Here is a 19,652-nt window from a genome sequence, read left to right on the forward strand (position 1 = left end):
GTTAGCTGTTGGGTGTGCCGAAAAAATTGTTAATTTAACCTTGTTTAATATTGTTTTTTTCGTAAAAGTATGAAACAACATTTTGATTCAAATGCCGAACACTGTGTTGATTCTGTCTCATATTCCGAACACCTTGATTCAAATTCCGAACAGCACGAATAAATCATATTCAAATGAATAATTTCGCAAATAAATTTATCTGAGCTGATTCTACTGGTCTCAAACTAGAGCATCATCACTACTCCCGCGGTATAAATTATATTGGAGACGTTAAAATTGAATTGCAATTGACTGCTATTTTCTTATTATTTGGTGACATATTTCAGCGAAACATTTCAACCAAATCGCCATACAAAAACCGAGTGTTCGGAATATGAGTCTGTTCGGAATTTGAGACAAAACGGTAGTTCAAAATCATGAATCTCATCAAGTAGCCTATGTTGGGCGCATGAATTTTCTAAATCGTTAGTGTCATTGAAGGCTCTAAATGCGGGAAATGCAGTGGGAAGTAGAACATTTTTCTACAGTAATTTTGGGTTGCCCTTAGCAACGGGTGTTTTGCAATTTTCAAGGCTCTTGGCCTACAGCAGCGATAAATTTACTGGAAAAAAGTCCTGGAGAAACTGTGGAATAATTCTTGGATAAATCACTCTATAAATGTCTGGAAGAATAAATGCACTGGAGATATTATCCTATCAAAAAATCTGTGCATAAATTCTTAGATGATTTCTGGTAGAATTGATGTTTTAAGGAGTGTTGAGATTATTTCATTTTCAGATTCTTGGTTCAAAACTCAGAACAAAATCATATGTTTATATAGTTTGATCCTTGAAAGTATTTTAAAAATTATTTAAAAAATTTGAAAAAGAATTTGAATTTTCACAACATAGCATTGAGGAACTGCAATTTAGATTGAAAAGTGTTCGTTCAGACAATCTGTCTTTCAATGAGCGATATTTTATTTTTGTCTTATTTATTGATTTATCGCGATTAAGATGCGCGAAAAATCTTTTTCATTTCGAAATATTTTAGGTACTCCAACACATTTTTACCTTAATCTGGAACCATAATAAAATTCAAAACAATCTTTGCCTTAAAATGGATAATCAAAATATATAATACAAAATAAATAACCCTTAAAATTTCGCCAGAAGAAATCGGGTTGAAACTCACAAATTTGCCCAATGAAACCAAAATTTGAAAACAAAAATAGTTTTCAAGGCAACCTTGAATCAAACCGAGAACCTTGCGATCTGTAGACCCGTGTGACCACTATGCGCCTATCGATACTTTGATGGGGAGTGATGCTGAAACGATGCATAATGCACTCGTATTGAAGTAATCGTTTTATCTTTTATAAGTCAAAATGTATGGATTTCGATAGTCCAGTTCTTATGATGAATGTATGAATCGAAAATAGCTTTAACATATCATTGCCTTGCGGTATTTGGCATCCGATGATCTGCGCCACCTGAGTAAATCCAGAAAATTCACCCCGTGAAAAGATTACGAAAAGGCTTTTTTGATATTTGTGTGCAGTGGATGTGGGCGATATATAACTTCATAATAGTAGAAGCGGCATAGCGCACTGTTTTTGTTCGAAATTAAACTCGAAATTTTGTGCAATTCCGTTTGAGTTCAATTTTTCGTGGGAATATTTTTACAATTGGGCGAAACGAAAGGAAATTGTAAAATATAAATTCCGCTCGTATGAGTTCCGTGGAATTTCGTTTCGAAGCGTGTTTGACGGAATCATTCGGTATTTCGCATACCCTTACCAAATAATAAAAAATAAGCAATGCCTCAGTAACCAAATGACACTGTAATTCGCCCTGCGTGCTAATATAGTGCTATTATACAGCTGACATACCCCATATTAGCCGTATTAGCCAAACAGTCGAATTAGCGGGCTAGTGGTTACTTGAGTGATTAGTTATAATACGATAACGAGGTTATACTACTTTTTCTGGAGTGTTAGTTCACCGAATGTCGTTTCTGCAAACACCAATCACCAGAATGCAAATCCCCCGAATAACCCTTGTCCTCGAATGACTTATTTAGGGTTATCTGATATTCAACCTTTCTTTATATGGTTGGTAGTTCTTTCAAGTTCCATCGACCTCGGCATTTTTGGCAATATGTGTTCAATCGAAAATGACCAAAAATCTTCTTCTTATGATTGCTTATTGTTCTTTCTATTTTATCACCCTGACACTGAATCCGGAGTACAGACATTCAGAGATATGACATTTGGAGTAAAATAGCACATTCAAGCAATGACTCTGTTCTCGATTACTAAGACATTAACTAATTCTTGATTTTTTAGCTTTCTTCAAATCACAAAGCTCAAATGAGAATTGTACTTTTGTATGTCGCTTCCATCGCAAGATTACCGTGTTTTATATTTTGAATTATTAAAATTGGATTCTTCTTCTTCTTCTTTTCTGGCGTCACGTCCCAACTGGAACAAAGCCTGCTTCTCAGATTAGTGTTCTTATGAGCACTTCCACAGTTATTAACTGAGAGCTTTCTTTGCCGATTGACCATTTTTGCATGTGTATATCGTGTGGCAGGTACGAATATACTCTATGCTCTGGGAATCGAGAAAATTTCCTTTACGAAAAGATCCTCGACCAGCGGGACTCGAACCCACGACCCTCAGCATGGTCATGCTGAATAGCTGCGCGTTTACCGCTACGGCTTTCTGGACCCCTAATTGGATTCTAAACTGTTTTAAGAATATAAAAAAGCATGATAATCCCAAACAATTTTAAATGCTGAGATGCTCCATTTTCCCAAATGCACCCCATATTTTAGATAGGCGATTTTTTCAATTTATATTAACTTCACTATTATTTGGCATCACATATGTATAACAAAACAATTCTTCTCATTTATTATATCCTTGCCTATAATGTTTCGCTTATGGTCTTAGTTTTCCAATCTAAATCAGGCGATTCTTTTCCTATTAAATCACAAACAAATTACACGTGCAATCCGATATTGATGTCGTGACATCTTTTCATAATTCAAAGCATACATTTACGTAGCAGTAAAGTGTAGCTATATAGCAAGATCAAGCTGGAGGGACTGAATACCGCCGGTTCATAATTATTTCTGGTTGGCATATATCTCGACTTTCCAGAGCTTAGAGTACTTACATACTTTTCAAACTAAATTCGATTGTAAAAATGATCAGTTGACATAAGCACTCAGCTAATAACTGTAAAAATGCTCGTAGAACACTTAGCTGAGAAACAGGCTTTGTTCCAGTTGAGTGGTAACGCCAGCAAGAACCACAGCATATTTGGTCTATTGCAGTTTGGATATGTTTTTCGAAACCGAGGGAGTCAAAAATATTCATGGCTTTTTTACACCGAGAATTCAAGAATGTCGATGGCTAGCGTGACATTTGTGCTAAGCACCAATGAAAGACAATATAAATGGTATTGAAATGTACTGATAATGATTTGCTTTTCCGGGTAATGGTACATTCCGGTAGGTTGTCTTCCGGCAAATTGCATTGTATTCCGGGGAATGGTATAGAATCGTATTAGTACGTCACAATTTTAGCTACAGATATTCCAAATTATATGAAACAGTTGTTGTTCACATAAAATTTATAGTATAATTTACCTTACTTCTTTGTGATCTTATCCGCCAAGTATGCATTTTAAATATACATAATTTGGTTGAAATTGCACGATTAAATTTAGATTGAATAGACTTTTTCAAAATGTCAGCAGTCTCTTCACAAAATTCTTTGTTTCTCTTATATGGCCAAATACAATACTTTTTTAAATCATTAAAAATTGTTGTTTGAGCAATGTAGGTATTTTGAACTTTGTTGTTAATTACCGTTTAACGCAAGAAGTTTAAGTTCTGTGACAAATAAAGCAAATAAATAACCATGCAAGCTTCCAAACTTGCATGCAAGTTGTCTGAAATCATAAAATTTTGCATTCTATATAGCCAGTATCCCAAAAACTAGACGTGCTATGATATTTTCGAAAACTGCAGTGGATTCAACAGCAGTGCAATTAAGCAATGTACTCAATTGGCAAATAATTTTCTCTGTCTGTGGAAGTGCCCATTAGAACTCTAAACTGATAAGCAGTCTTGGCCCCAGAAGCCCAACCAACAGTTAAAAAAGCGATGTCATTTTCAGGTAAGAACGACAGCCACATCATCAACATTTTCCAGCATAAACCTTCAAATTCCTCTGATTTTCAATTCATGTTGAAATTCATAACCAGTTGCATGTGGCTAGCAAATCTGGTTTTCACACTACTCCACTTACCTCGTTTCGATGATGAAATTCGTTACAGGTGCATTGCGAGGATCCTGTGAATGTGCCCAGGACAGGTGCACGGAACGTGACGTAAAGCTGACGACTAATGGTCGCCCCGGTGGATCCGGAACGTCTGCAAATATGTAGTTTTGGTCAGGTAAAATAATAATTGCACAAAATGTTTGTTCATTACTATCCACACCCAAGCGCGCGCGACAGATGCTGGGCTGGGCTGGTCTGGTGTTCTGTTTGTGCGGTACATACCTTGAACGAGCAAATCCACGATGGCTTCTGGACTGTGTCGGTCGTTCACCAGACAACTGTATTCGGCCGTATCCGAGGCGACCGTTGGACTTATGTGGAGACTAAAATTATCAGGTAGCAATGTTATCTGCAAACGAGAGCCAGACAAAAGCGAAAAACGGGTGAAAAATGTAATTCCGTCAGAACGAGCGATGATAATTAATAACGACAGAGACTATACCGTCTACAGTCACCGCCGGAAAAAAGTGTCCACTTGCTCGTAGTCATTCAAATTAAAAATGAGCATGAGCATTGATGACCCTACAGTTCGTAGTTGCAACTCCGTGATTGGCCCAAATAATCGAAAATGCACAAGAGGATTTTTTTTCCATAAAAGGATTTTTTGTATGCAAATTAGAAATAATTTGTATAGTGCGTAAGAACCCAGGTCAGATAATGTTAAGTATTTAGGGCTCACGATAGATAAAAGTTTGAAAAAAAAAGACAATTCAAAAATCACATTGGCGGTGAATAGAAACGTAACAAATATATAAAATATTAATATCCAATAATCAACGGAAAATTTAAACTCTGTCTTAAGAACATGCATTTGATCATCAACCAAAATGTTCAGGTCATCCCTACTGTATACTGTACCAATATGGACTAGCTGTTGTAATAAGGCAATCTATGAGACAGCTGCGTTCAGCTGGTTTTTTGTTTACCATGAGCTATTGACGTTTCGCGATCGGAGTGACCGTTCGATTACAAAGGAAAATGTTAAGCTCCGATATCATTCGCATGTTTTGTTTGCTCTTTCGTTTCGGTTGCATCTACACTTTTAGCTGTCAGTCATATCGCGGAAAGTTCTCATGGATAGCCTTATACCACGAATAAAGCTCTGCAGAGGGTTCCAAATACAATTTTGAAAATGAGTTTGAAACTCCTTTACTTGATATTTGGTATCTCGATATCGAGTCAGAGAACCGTAGTAAAATTTGGTTTTCATGGCTATCTCGATAAGGTACCATCGATCACAGTTGAACTTGTTTTGTGGTCCCTTCAATATCGAGTTATGAAGAGTTGACTGTTTAACGGAAGTTTTCCCTGTTTTAATATATAATTGGTATACACCAAGCTGGATTAGTGGGCACTTTCTTTTGGCGATAACTGTAGATGGAAGATACCCTTCTCCGGTCATTTATCATTGATTAGTGAGGAAAACGGGAAAAATAGCTTACCCTATTATTACTGGCTAGTGGTAGCCCGTTGACAAACTCGGCTACTGTGATGCTGGTTTTCCATGTGAGAGTGTCCACCAGCGAGTGTTCATTTACCCCGGGACAGCTTAAGGTAACGTTACGTCCAGCAACGGCAATGTACTTCACCAGCGGTATGCTTTCGATGTCTGTAATGGAAAAACAGAAACAAGAAAAGAAAAGTGAGACAACAAAAACCCGACCTTGCTATGACGTATTCCGTGAATTAATAATCGTTCAACAAGAAGTTTTCTCCCACTTCCAGACAGAATAAACACAACCGTAAACGAGAATTTCATTACAGGGGGAAGTTCATCGTCAGTTGTTTTGTTAAGCTATGGTGAGCAATAATTTTAAAGAACTTTTCGCAGCACAGAAAGCAGACGTTGAAAATTTCTTCGACCACGTTTTAAAGTGAAACAGCTTTGAATCTAAAGATGGTTGTTTTATGATAAACAGAAAACTTAGAAGAACATTCGTTCGGTTGAATTTACTTTCAGATATCTTTGCAAATGTGTTGACCGGTTTTCATCAGGGAGAAGAGCAATGGTGAACGACATCATTGGCATTATTCGCAAATTTTCCGGGAAACAACCATTGCACAACAGAAAAAAATGCTTGTCTCAAAGATCAAGATACGCATCTCTAGTGAATTTGGAGCTGCTGAAACTGATGTCGCTCTCAGACATGGTTCAGCTCATCACAATTTTTAGCTACACGAATAGCTACAAAAATATTAGTTTTATTATTGTTCAAATGACATTCAAATTATGATTCATCAAACTGTTAGTGGTGTATTCTATCAAGCATGCAGAATAGAACTAAAGTTCAATCAGGGATAAGGTTAGGTTTTAATGGCACGAATCAATTTCGAATAAATCGATTTTCTCAAAACACCTGTAGTATTCGCACACACAATTCTTCGTTCCTTTTATATACAGGGTATAGGCAAAATTATTGAGATAGGCAAAATTTTGCCTAAATTCAAATGCTTATAACTTTTTGAAAAAACGGATGAAATTGGATGAATCTGGAAGCATTAGATGGCAAATTTAGTCAAGTTTGAGGAATTTGCTTGGTCATGCATATTGGCCACCGGACACCGGAGATGTTCCGGATTTTCCGAGATCATGTCCAAATCACATATTTTCTGTCGCTTGTTATTTTGGGTGGTGTGGAGTTCTATAGATGTTAAGAGTTTTCCAAGAAACTAGATCCACTTGATGATTTAATGCAGGTAGACGCATTAAGATTCGTTGCAAATCTTCCGAGATATGGCCATTTCCCTTCACTTGTACCGGAAAATACAATTAGTCACGTTTGTGTTTCCAATCATGTATATATTAACCGATCGCTGTGTAGTTTCCGGCTTAGAATAGAACTACGGATGACCTGTTCCGGTGGTAAGAGTCCACCAAACAGGGTAACCCCAATTCAAGGTGCGAAACGAAGAACCGTGCCAAGGAATGAGTGGTCGAAGGGGTGAAAAAGACGCTCGATCGTTAACGGAGCCTGTGGGGTACCTGGGCACCCCTTACAGTAATTTGTCCTTTACCGCGTTAATGCAGGGCTCGGGCGTGGTGGACGTCTTTTCCCGTGCAACTCGTGGGATCCATAATGATCACAAATTCAAATTCAAATCAAAATAACAGTAGTAGCGTAGGTAGCAGTAGAAGGGAAGCGAACCTCTTCGCAAGAAGTGGGTTAGCTAGGTCTCCGTTGAGTAGAGCGGAAGCAGGAGGAGGCAGCAGCGCACGTAGTGCCAGTGCTGGACATCATATTTCATCCCCGGCCAACGTATCGGGTGAGGTTATGGATGGAGCGTGGTTGATGAGGGCCATCAATAAAAGTAGAGAGGGGCTCTCTGCGATGGAAGTGGCTGCACAGCAGCTTGACTCCATCATTGACTTTGCGTCCTCGAAGTCCAACATCAGCAAGGACCTCAAGCAGGCCCTGTTGAGACTTTGTAAGTCGATGTTGGTGAAAAAGCAGAACCATGCTGAACCCATGGCGACTTTGGCAGCGGCAGAACTCGTGGAATTGAAGGTGCCGAAGTCTACCTAGACGGAGCCCTTCGTTTTTGCGGGTAGCCCTAAAAGTGCGGAAGCGAATGCTTATAACAAGCAATCGCAGAAGCGTGCGAGGCAGCCGTCGGGGGCGGAGCTACCCGACGGCGCTCGCAAGGCCAGGCGGATATTGATCCCGAAAGTCGGCAGCAGTGCCGGAAAGTCGGACCCCAGCCAGGCGTCCCGGAAAGCTTAGAAGGGTGGGCCCGAAAAAGCTGGCCCCTCACGGAGTGATGGGAACAGGGAATTGCGACCATTGAGAGGTCCTCAAACACCACAGGTTAGGGCGGATCAGGGGGAGGACGCCCCCTGGACAACCGTAGAGCGAAAGAAGAGGAACAAGAAGCACGAAGTGCAGGAGCGTAGGGATACCAGGCCAAAGAAAGGTAGAAGGGTAGGTGCCAAGCGCGAAAAGGGTGATACGATCATCATCAAGACGGAAGAGTCCAAGTACTCGGAAGTCTTGAAGGTGATGCGCAGCGACGCGAAGCTCGCAGATCTAGGAGCCGACGTACGCAGTGTCAGACGCACTCGTACAGGTGAAATGATCCTCGAGCTTAAGCGCACAAGGAGCGCAAGGGTGCCGCCTACATAAGTTTGGCGGAGGAGGTCCTTGGCGAGGGTGTCGAGGTGAGGGCTCTAACGCAGGCAGTGACTCTGAATGTGATGAACCTTGACAAGATCACTAACGCAGAAGAGCTTGTCACGGCACTGTGGCTACAGTGCGAGGTACAGGTGCCCAAGTCCGCTAAGGTAGGAAAGATCAAGGTGGGTTGGTCAGTATGCTCATTGACCATACACGAGTAACCGGTGATCTGATTTTGGTGTAGGGAACCAGGATACAAGTCCTGGGGCTGTAAAGGTCCTGATAGGACCAAGTTGTGTAGGCGATGTGGTGAGGAAGGTCATAAGGCACTAGGCTGCAAGAACCCTCCCAAGTGTTTGATTTGTTCCGGGAAGTCCGTGAACAACAAGCATCCAACGGGAGGCTCAAGGTGCCCGACCTTCAAAAGAGCCATAATTGAAAAGTCGCAGTGCACGTAACGCAGCTGAACCTGAACCACTGTGATGCAGCTCAGCAACTGCTGTATCAGGCAGTTGCTGAGTGTGGGACGGGTATCGCCATCATATCGGACCCATACCGAGTACCCGCCAGCAACGGCAACTGGGTCGTGGATGGATCTGGAAAAATTGCGGCGATATGGACGACGGGTAAATACCCCGTCCAGGAGTTGGTGTCTACTGCCTATGAGGGCTTCGTGATCGCCAAGGTAAACGGGGTCCTCTTCTGTAGCTGCTATGCGCCTCCGAGTTGGTCGATCGAGCGGTTCACGCAGATGCTGGACTGTATGACGACCGTGCTGACAGGGCGAAGGCCAGTAGTAATAGCGGGTGACTTCAATGCCTGGGCCGTGGAATGGGGAAGCCGTATCACGAACCAGCGAGGTCAAATCCTGCTAGAGGCACTGGCCGTGCTAGATGTCGATCTGGCTAATGCTGGTACCAAAAGTACCTTTAGCCGAAACGGAGCGGAGTCGATTATCGACGTAACTTTTTGTAGTCCTGGCCTAACGAGTAAATAGTTTGAACTGGAGGGTAGACAATGCCTACACTCACAGCGACCACCTGGCGGTTCGCTACAGTATCGACTACAACAACAGCAGGCAGCGAGTAGAGTAACCTACTCGGCCTAAGCGGGAACGAACTAGTAGCGGTGCCCTCGCGTGCATGCGATGCGACCATGGCTAGGCAAGTCCATCCCAGGAATGGGAGACCACCGACGTACTGGTGAACTCAAGCGATTGCGAACCTGCGCCGTGCCTGCCTATGGGCCAGGAGGCGGATGCAGCGAGCACCATTCTTATTCTTCTTCTTCTCCTCCTTCTTCTTCTTCTTCTTCTTCTTATTGGCATTACGTCCTCACTGGGATAGAGCCTGCTACTCAGCTTTCCATGAGCACTTCCACAGTTATTAACTGAGAGCTTTATATGCCAAAGTTGCCTTTGTAGCATTCGTATATCGTGTGGCAGGTACGATGATAGGGTAACGTAAACATGCATATAATTTGGACAGGTTGGTCGATCTAAGCTTATTTACAATGAGATGATGAGGAATTTATGTACGGAAATCATGTACTGCATTATTAATACACTATGCTACCTAATAATGATGGTCATTTTAATAACAATTAAAAATTGGCTACAAAAATATCAAAATTGTAAATTGTATCCATCTACGAATGCAAGAGAATGTACATTTTAAGAACATGCATCAAACGCAATAATAGCGCTCAGAATTGGCATTCGTTAAAAGTTTTAATGTGGAAATATGATGAAATATGTCTGAAATTGAAGCTTAGTTCATCTAAAATCTTAACATGAGTATATAAGGCATAAATCAGATGATGTCCAAAATAGATTACGGGTTTTGTTTAAATAATTTGGCCATTGTGGATCTGATGATATTTGCTTGCGTTAAATTAAATAATTGGCCATCATTAGTTCACACATCCAATGAGCGAAAAAATGCATAAGCCACATGTAAACTTAAAAAAATGTGATGTGACCGTCTTTTTAAGAAACCATTGAATAGATATTAAGATAACGCTGTTGTCCAAATCATATTCCAATGAGGGTGTCCAAACTGTATAACAGACATGCCGCTACAAACGCCATTTTGGCAGCTAATGCTATAGTTTGTAAGCTTTTTCTCCCCAGAAACTCAAAATACAATGTACATTTTAGCATATAGGTATCATAACGTGATAAAATATTAGTATCTAATGCAGTTAACCGATCACCGATTAAAGACATATCCTTCGCCTGACCAAAATACATAATTTACCCTTTTCTATGCCCAAGGAACTCAAGGAAATTACGAAAAGATCCTGGACCGACCGGGAATCGAACCCGGACACCTTCAGCAAGACTTTGCTTTGTAGCCGCGAACTCTAACCACTCGGCTTAGGAAGGCCCCATTGGTTCACTCTGTTTGAACAATTCCTCGGAAAATAACAATCCTTTAATGCTTGCATGGTAAAAAAAAATCTGACAAATCACTTGAAATGCGTCATTTCCTCGCATTCCTCAGCGCGCTGATCATTTTCGCTGTTATGGTAATAAGCATTTGGTCCACTCTGACTGCATACTTTTATCAATTATTATAGATCATCTAAAATAAATTGGTTACATATCTTTCGCAGCTAACAATATTTATCAAATCTGATAAAAATAAAATGGATGTAAGGTAATTTCGCATCTAATGAAAGAGAAATCTAATTTTACCTAGTTTTATACTTGCTTCCCTATGACTTAACGCCGACCAATTGCTCGAAATGTTTTTGAAGGAGCAGTTGAGCGAAATCCGCTAGAACATTTGAATTATTTAAAACTTTCTTGGGTTGGCATTTTTAAGAAGATTATAAAATATTATTTTCGAGAGAGTTTTGAAGGAATGTAACAACATCAATGCTTTTTAAGCACTCCTGGAACAATTTCCGAGAGATTTCCTGAAAGATTTGTTGAAGGAATCTGAAGAAAATTTTTTGGAAGAAGCTCAAAGGCATAGTTAGAAAAACTGTTGTTGAATTCTTTGAAAAATGTGTGGAAGGAATCCTTGGTTGATGATCTTAAAAACAATTTTGGTGAGACTCTTAGATTTACTTTCTTTAGAAATCTTCAGTTTATCCTAAACAAATCAATAATGAACAACTGGATGATATTTCAATCGAAGATTTTAAAATTACATATAATAACTATGTTGAGAGTTGTCCCGGAGAAATGCTCAAAATGATTTCCAAAATATTCTCTCTCTAATTGTATTTTTTATACAATTCGATAGAAATTCTTCGAATTTATTTCTAGCAAGATCAGAAGGCGAATCTTCTGGAAAAATAACTTCTAATCCTGGGAATAATGTTCCGTGCGAATCCCAGGGGAAACTCAGTGAAAACTGTTAGAGGAGTTCTTGAAAAAAAAAAACACTAAAAAATTACGGAAATAATTCATGCAAAATTCCTGGTGAAAATTCTTAGACGAATCTCTTAAGGCGCAAGAAAAAATGGCACAAAAATCAGAACTTAAAAGGCTGTGTGTTTTTATTTTCATCAATTTGTTGTTTTAAAAGGAGAAAACTGCTTTTTCAGTTCTGACTTTTGTGTCATTTTTTCTTGCCCCTTAAAAATACATGGCTGAATATTTGAAATGTTTTTGGAAGAATCACAAGGGACATTCCTCATGAGTTCTAAATGGATTTGTTTACTGGATTAAGCCTGGTTTGCAACTGAACAGTATTTTTGGCGTATATTGATGCATGGGAAATTCCTGCAAGGAATCGATCAAGAATGCGCTTTTTTCTGATCGATGTACGCAGTTGAAAGGAATTGTCAGTTCAAACAGGAGTGGCTACAGAACATTTATGCAAGGAACGAGAATTTTCTTGAGCGATTCCTTTTCAGCAGTAAATCAGCCTTCTGATAAATAATGAATATTTTTGGTAGTGAAAATTGAAATTTACAAATATCAGTTGTGTGCTGCGATGCTTATATGTGGAAAGTTCCACGTATAAGATGGTGCGAAAAGGCCTTATACGTACAAAAGTGGAGGCGATATACGTGCATTTTTATATGATGATAAATGGCATGCAATACGAATGTATCGATTTTATTACGAATTAATCTGTACTGCGACTTTATTTATGATAACAAAGTTCATTTGACAGCTGCTACGGATTGATTCGATTATCTTTGTACTAGTATACGGGGCGAAACAAAATGTACATATGAACTCATAAAATAACGTTTTATGCTAGAAAATCCATCAATCAAACGATTTCATCCACCATGTAGTGCGGATGTGATGCAATTTGTATAAATAAACGACTTTGTTCGTAAACTGTTATGCGATTTCTGGTTGTCTGGGAAACCAATTAAATCAATTCATATCCGTGCAAACCTATGAAAATCGTGATTATTTCTACCGACATTACTTCTGTAAAACAATTCTTTTTTCTAGAGTCTTAGTCGAGTCTAGTCGTCAAATCGCTTGTTTTTCAATCGAATACACTTCAAATATACACGATCATGTAACATTCAAGCAACTTTAGTTGGAAATTAAACGTGATGCTGTAACAATAAATTGAATTGGTTTACTTTTAGTATCTTCTTCTGTTTACACTACATTGAAATTTATATATTTTTATCTGTGCTGTGACCCCAAAAAAGTTCACTTTTGCACTTAATGGGATCATTTTGTGAGGAACTATCCAAATCTAGCGATAGATATACCAATATAGACTGCGTGAGTGATGAAAAATGAAATTGTTTGTAATTAAGTGCGTTTAAGATACATCCGCTGAAGCGTTCCTCAATATTGTGGTAACGCCCACGTCTATAATATAAAGCCACGCTGAAAATATCTTTTATCAGTTCCAAACGAATTTACCATATTTCAATAATGCATAGTTACTTGACTTTAATGTGCATATAGTACCATCATGCCTGCATTGTTACGTTATATTGGAATTATTTTCAAATAAACTCATTTCTTCAGAAGAGAACACTTTTGTTATTGTTCAAATGACATTCAAATTATGATTCATCAAACTGTTAGTGGTGTATTCTATCAAGCATGCAGAATAGAACTAAAGTTCAATCAGGGATAAGGTTAGGTTTTAATGGCACGAATCAATTTCGAATAAATCGATTTTCTCAAAACACCTGTAGTATTCGCACACACAATTCTTCGTTCCTTTTATATACAGGGTATAGGCAAAATTATTGAGATAGGCAAAATTTTGCCTAAATTCAAATGCTTATAACTTTTTGAAAAAACGGATGAAATTGGATGAATCTGGAAGCATTAGATGGCAAATTTAGTCAAGTTTGAGGAATTTGCTTGGTCATGCATATTGGCCACCGGACACCGGAGATGTTCCGGATTTTCCGAGATCATGTCCAAATCACATATTTTCTGTCGCTTGTTATTTTGGGTGGTGTGGAGTTCTATAGATGTTAAGAGTTTTCCAAGAAACTAGATCCACTTGATGATTTAATGCAGGTAGACGCATTAAGATTCGTTGCAAATCTTCCGAGATATGGCCATTTCCCTTCACTTGTACCGGAAAATACAATTAGTCACGTTTGTGTTTCCAATCATGTATATATTAACCGATCGCTGTGTAGTTTCCGGCTTAGAATAGAACTACGGATGACCTGTTCCGGTGGTAAGAGTCCACCAAACAGGGTAACCCCAATTCAAGGTGCGAAACGAAGAACCGTGCCAAGGAATGAGTGGTCGAAGGGGTGAAAAAGACGCTCGATCGTTAACGGAGCCTGTGGGGTACCTGGGCACCCCTTACAGTAATTTGTCCTTTACCGCGTTAATGCAGGGCTCGGGCGTGGTGGACGTCTTTTCCCGTGCAACTCGTGGGATCCATAATGATCACAAATTCAAATTCAAATCAAAATAACAGTAGTAGCGTAGGTAGCAGTAGAAGGGAAGCGAACCTCTTCGCAAGAAGTGGGTTAGCTAGGTCTCCGTTGAGTAGAGCGGAAGCAGGAGGAGGCAGCAGCGCACGTAGTGCCAGTGCTGGACATCATATTTCATCCCCGGCCAACGTATCGGGTGAGGTTATGGATGGAGCGTGGTTGATGAGGGCCATCAATAAAAGTAGAGAGGGGCTCTCTGCGATGGAAGTGGCTGCACAGCAGCTTGACTCCATCATTGACTTTGCGTCCTCGAAGTCCAACATCAGCAAGGACCTCAAGCAGGCCCTGTTGAGACTTTGTAAGTCGATGTTGGTGAAAAAGCAGAACCATGCTGAACCCATGGCGACTTTGGCAGCGGCAGAACTCGTGGAATTGAAGGTGCCGAAGTCTACCTAGACGGAGCCCTTCGTTTTTGCGGGTAGCCCTAAAAGTGCGGAAGCGAATGCTTATAACAAGCAATCGCAGAAGCGTGCGAGGCAGCCGTCGGGGGCGGAGCTACCCGACGGCGCTCGCAAGGCCAGGCGGATATTGATCCCGAAAGTCGGCAGCAGTGCCGGAAAGTCGGACCCCAGCCAGGCGTCCCGGAAAGCTTAGAAGGGTGGGCCCGAAAAAGCTGGCCCCTCACGGAGTGATGGGAACAGGGAATTGCGACCATTGAGAGGTCCTCAAACACCACAGGTTAGGGCGGATCAGGGGGAGGACGCCCCCTGGACAACCGTAGAGCGAAAGAAGAGGAACAAGAAGCACGAAGTGCAGGAGCGTAGGGATACCAGGCCAAAGAAAGGTAGAAGGGTAGGTGCCAAGCGCGAAAAGGGTGATACGATCATCATCAAGACGGAAGAGTCCAAGTACTCGGAAGTCTTGAAGGTGATGCGCAGCGACGCGAAGCTCGCAGATCTAGGAGCCGACGTACGCAGTGTCAGACGCACTCGTACAGGTGAAATGATCCTCGAGCTTAAGCGCACAAGGAGCGCAAGGGTGCCGCCTACATAAGTTTGGCGGAGGAGGTCCTTGGCGAGGGTGTCGAGGTGAGGGCTCTAACGCAGGCAGTGACTCTGAATGTGATGAACCTTGACAAGATCACTAACGCAGAAGAGCTTGTCACGGCACTGTGGCTACAGTGCGAGGTACAGGTGCCCAAGTCCGCTAAGGTAGGAAAGATCAAGGTGGGTTGGTCAGTATGCTCATTGACCATACACGAGTAACCGGTGATCTGATTTTGGTGTAGGGAACCAGGATACAAGTCCTGGGGCTGTAAAGGTCCTGATAGGACCAAGTTGTGTAGGCGATGTGGTGAGGAAGGTCATAAGGCACTAGGCTGCAAGAACCCTCCCAAGTGTTTGATTTGTTCCGGGAAGTCCGTGAACAACAAGCATCCAACGGGAGGCTCAAGGTGCCCGACCTTCAAAAGAGCCATAATTGAAAAGTCGCAGTGCACGTAACGCAGCTGAACCTGAACCACTGTGATGCAGCTCAGCAACTGCTGTATCAGGCAGTTGCTGAGTGTGGGACGGGTATCGCCATCATATCGGACCCATACCGAGTACCCGCCAGCAACGGCAACTGGGTCGTGGATGGATCTGGAAAAATTGCGGCGATATGGACGACGGGTAAATACCCCGTCCAGGAGTTGGTGTCTACTGCCTATGAGGGCTTCGTGATCGCCAAGGTAAACGGGGTCCTCTTCTGTAGCTGCTATGCGCCTCCGAGTTGGTCGATCGAGCGGTTCACGCAGATGCTGGACTGTATGACGACCGTGCTGACAGGGCGAAGGCCAGTAGTAATAGCGGGTGACTTCAATGCCTGGGCCGTGGAATGGGGAAGCCGTATCACGAACCAGCGAGGTCAAATCCTGCTAGAGGCACTGGCCGTGCTAGATGTCGATCTGGCTAATGCTGGTACCAAAAGTACCTTTAGCCGAAACGGAGCGGAGTCGATTATCGACGTAACTTTTTGTAGTCCTGGCCTAACGAGTAAATAGTTTGAACTGGAGGGTAGACAATGCCTACACTCACAGCGACCACCTGGCGGTTCGCTACAGTATCGACTACAACAACAGCAGGCAGCGAGTAGAGTAACCTACTCGGCCTAAGCGGGAACGAACTAGTAGCGGTGCCCTCGCGTGCATGCGATGCGACCATGGCTAGGCAAGTCCATCCCAGGAATGGGAGACCACCGACGTACTGGTGAACTCAAGCGATTGCGAACCTGCGCCGTGCCTGCCTATGGGCCAGGAGGCGGATGCAGCGAGCACCATTCTTATTCTTCTTCTTCTCCTCCTTCTTCTTCTTCTTCTTCTTCTTATTGGCATTACGTCCTCACTGGGATAGAGCCTGCTACTCAGCTTTCCATGAGCACTTCCACAGTTATTAACTGAGAGCTTTATATGCCAAAGTTGCCTTTGTAGCATTCGTATATCGTGTGGCAGGTACGATGATAGGGTAACGTAAACATGCATATAATTTGGACAGGTTGGTCGATCTAAGCTTATTTACAATGAGATGATGAGGAATTTATGTACGGAAATCATGTACTGCATTATTAATACACTATGCTACCTAATAATGATGGTCATTTTAATAACAATTAAAAATTGGCTACAAAAATATCAAAATTGTAAATTGTATCCATCTACGAATGCAAGAGAATGTACATTTTAAGAACATGCATCAAACGCAATAATAGCGCTCAGAATTGGCATTCGTTAAAAGTTTTAATGTGGAAATATGATGAAATATGTCTGAAATTGAAGCTTAGTTCATCTAAAATCTTAACATGAGTATATAAGGCATAAATCAGATGATGTCCAAAATAGATTACGGGTTTTGTTTAAATAATTTGGCCATTGTGGATCTGATGATATTTGCTTGCGTTAAATTAAATAATTGGCCATCATTAGTTCACACATCCAATGAGCGAAAAAATGCATAAGCCACATGTAAACTTAAAAAAATGTGATGTGACCGTCTTTTTAAGAAACCATTGAATAGATATTAAGATAACGCTGTTGTCCAAATCATATTCCAATGAGGGTGTCCAAACTGTATAACAGACATGCCGCTACAAACGCCATTTTGGCAGCTAATGCTATAGTTTGTAAGCTTTTTCTCCCCAGAAACTCAAAATACAATGTACATTTTAGCATATAGGTATCATAACGTGATAAAATATTAGTATCTAATGCAGTTAACCGATCACCGATTAAAGACATATCCTTCGCCTGACCAAAATACATAATTTACCCTTTTCTATGCCCAAGGAACTCAAGGAAATTACGAAAAGATCCTGGACCGACCGGGAATCGAACCCGGACACCTTCAGCAAGACTTTGCTTTGTAGCCGCGAACTCTAACCACTCGGCTTAGGAAGGCCCCATTGGTTCACTCTGTTTGAACAATTCCTCGGAAAATAACAATCCTTTAATGCTTGCATGGTAAAAAAAAATCTGACAAATCACTTGAAATGCGTCATTTCCTCGCATTCCTCAGCGCGCTGATCATTTTCGCTGTTATGGTAATAAGCATTTGGTCCACTCTGACTGCATACTTTTATCAATTATTATAGATCATCTAAAATAAATTGGTTACATATCTTTCGCAGCTAACAATATTTATCAAATCTGATAAAAATAAAATGGATGTAAGGTAATTTCGCATCTAATGAAAGAGAAATCTAATTTTACCTAGTTTTATACTTGCTTCCCTATGACTTAACGCCGACCAATTGCTCGAAATGTTTTTGAAGGAGCAGTTGAGCGAAATCCGCTAGAACATTTGAATTATTTAAAACTTTCTTGGGTTGGCATTTTTAAGAAGATTATAAAATATTATTTTCGAGAGAGTTTTGAAGGAATGTAACAACATCAATGCTTTTTAAGCACTCCTGGAACAATTTCCGAGAGATTTCCTGAAAGATTTGTTGAAGGAATCTGAAGAAAATTTTTGGAAGAAGCTCAAAGGCATAGTTAGAAAAACTGTTGTTGAATTCTTTGAAAAATGTGTGGAAGGAATCCTTGGTTGATGATCTTAAAAACAATTTTGGTGAGACTCTTAGATTTACTTTCTTTAGAAATCTTCAGTTTATCCTAAACAAATCAATAATGAACAACTGGATGATATTTCAATCGAAGATTTTAAAATTACATATAATAACTATGTTGAGAGTTGTCCCGGAGAAATGCTCAAAATGATTTCCAAAATATTCTCTCTCTAATTGTATTTTTTATACAATTCGATAGAAATTCTTCGAATTTATTTCTAGCAAGATCAGAAGGCGAATCTTCTGGAAAAATAACTTCTAATCCTGGGAATAATGTTCCGTGCGAATCCCAGGGGAAACTCAGTGAAAACTGTTAGAGGAGTTCTTGAAAAAAAAAACACTAAAAAATTACGGAAATAATTCATGCAAAATTCCTGGTGAAAATTCTTAGACGAATCTCTTAAGGCGCAAGAAAAAATGGCACAAAAATCAGAACTTAAAAGGCTGTGTGTTTTTATTTTCATCAATTTGTTGTTTTAAAAGGAGAAAACTGCTTTTTCAGTTCTGACTTTTGTGTCATTTTTTCTTGCCCCTTAAAAATACATGGCTGAATATTTGAAATGTTTTTGGAAGAATCACAAGGGACATTCCTCATGAGTTCTAAATGGATTTGTTTACTGGATTAAGCCTGGTTTGCAACTGAACAGTATTTTTGGCGTATATTGATGCATGGGAAATTCCTGCAAGGAATCGATCAAGAATGCGCTTTTTTCTGATCGATGTACGCAGTTGAAAGGAATTGTCAGTTCAAACAGGAGTGGCTACAGAACATTTATACAAGGAACGAGAATTTTCTTGAGCGATTCCTTTTCAGCAGTAAATCAGCCTTCTGATAAATAATGAATATTTTTGGTAGTGAAAATTGAAATTTACAAATATCAGTTGTGTGCTGCGATGCTTATATGTGGAAAGTTCCACGTATAAGATGGTGCGAAAAGGCCTTATACGTACAAAAGTGGAGGCGATATACGTGCATTTTTATATGATGATAAATGGCATGCAATACGAATGTATCGATTTTATTACGAATTAATCTGTACTGCGACTTTATTTATGATAACAAAGTTCATTTGACAGCTGCTACGGATTGATTCGATTATCTTTGTACTAGTATACGGGGCGAAACAAAATGTACATATGAACTCATAAAATAACGTTTTATGCTAGAAAATCCATCAATCAAACGATTTCATCCACCATGTAGTGCGGATGTGATGCAATTTGTATAAATAAACGACTTTGTTCGTAAACTGTTATGCGATTTCTGG

General features: G+C 40.4%; 1 protein-coding gene across 1 annotated transcript in view; it reads right to left on the bottom strand.

Moving 5' to 3' along the window:
* Positions 1-19,652, bottom strand: part of LOC5566200 (protein sidekick-1) — a 332,004-nt gene that overhangs the window by 119,176 nt on the left and 193,176 nt on the right. Inside the window, exons 2-4 of the mRNA XM_021854677.1 lie at positions 5,776-5,942; positions 4,556-4,682; positions 4,301-4,424 (exon numbers count right to left, since the gene is read on the bottom strand). Coding sequence (XP_021710369.1) covers positions 4,301-4,424; positions 4,556-4,682; positions 5,776-5,942 — 418 coding nt within the window. The remainder of the gene's footprint in view (positions 1-4,300; positions 4,425-4,555; positions 4,683-5,775; positions 5,943-19,652) is intronic.

This window comes from Aedes aegypti, chromosome 1 (assembly GCF_002204515.2).
Source record: "Aedes aegypti strain LVP_AGWG chromosome 1, AaegL5.0 Primary Assembly, whole genome shotgun sequence".
In the NCBI taxonomy this organism is placed as follows: Eukaryota; Metazoa; Arthropoda; class Insecta; order Diptera; family Culicidae; genus Aedes; species Aedes aegypti.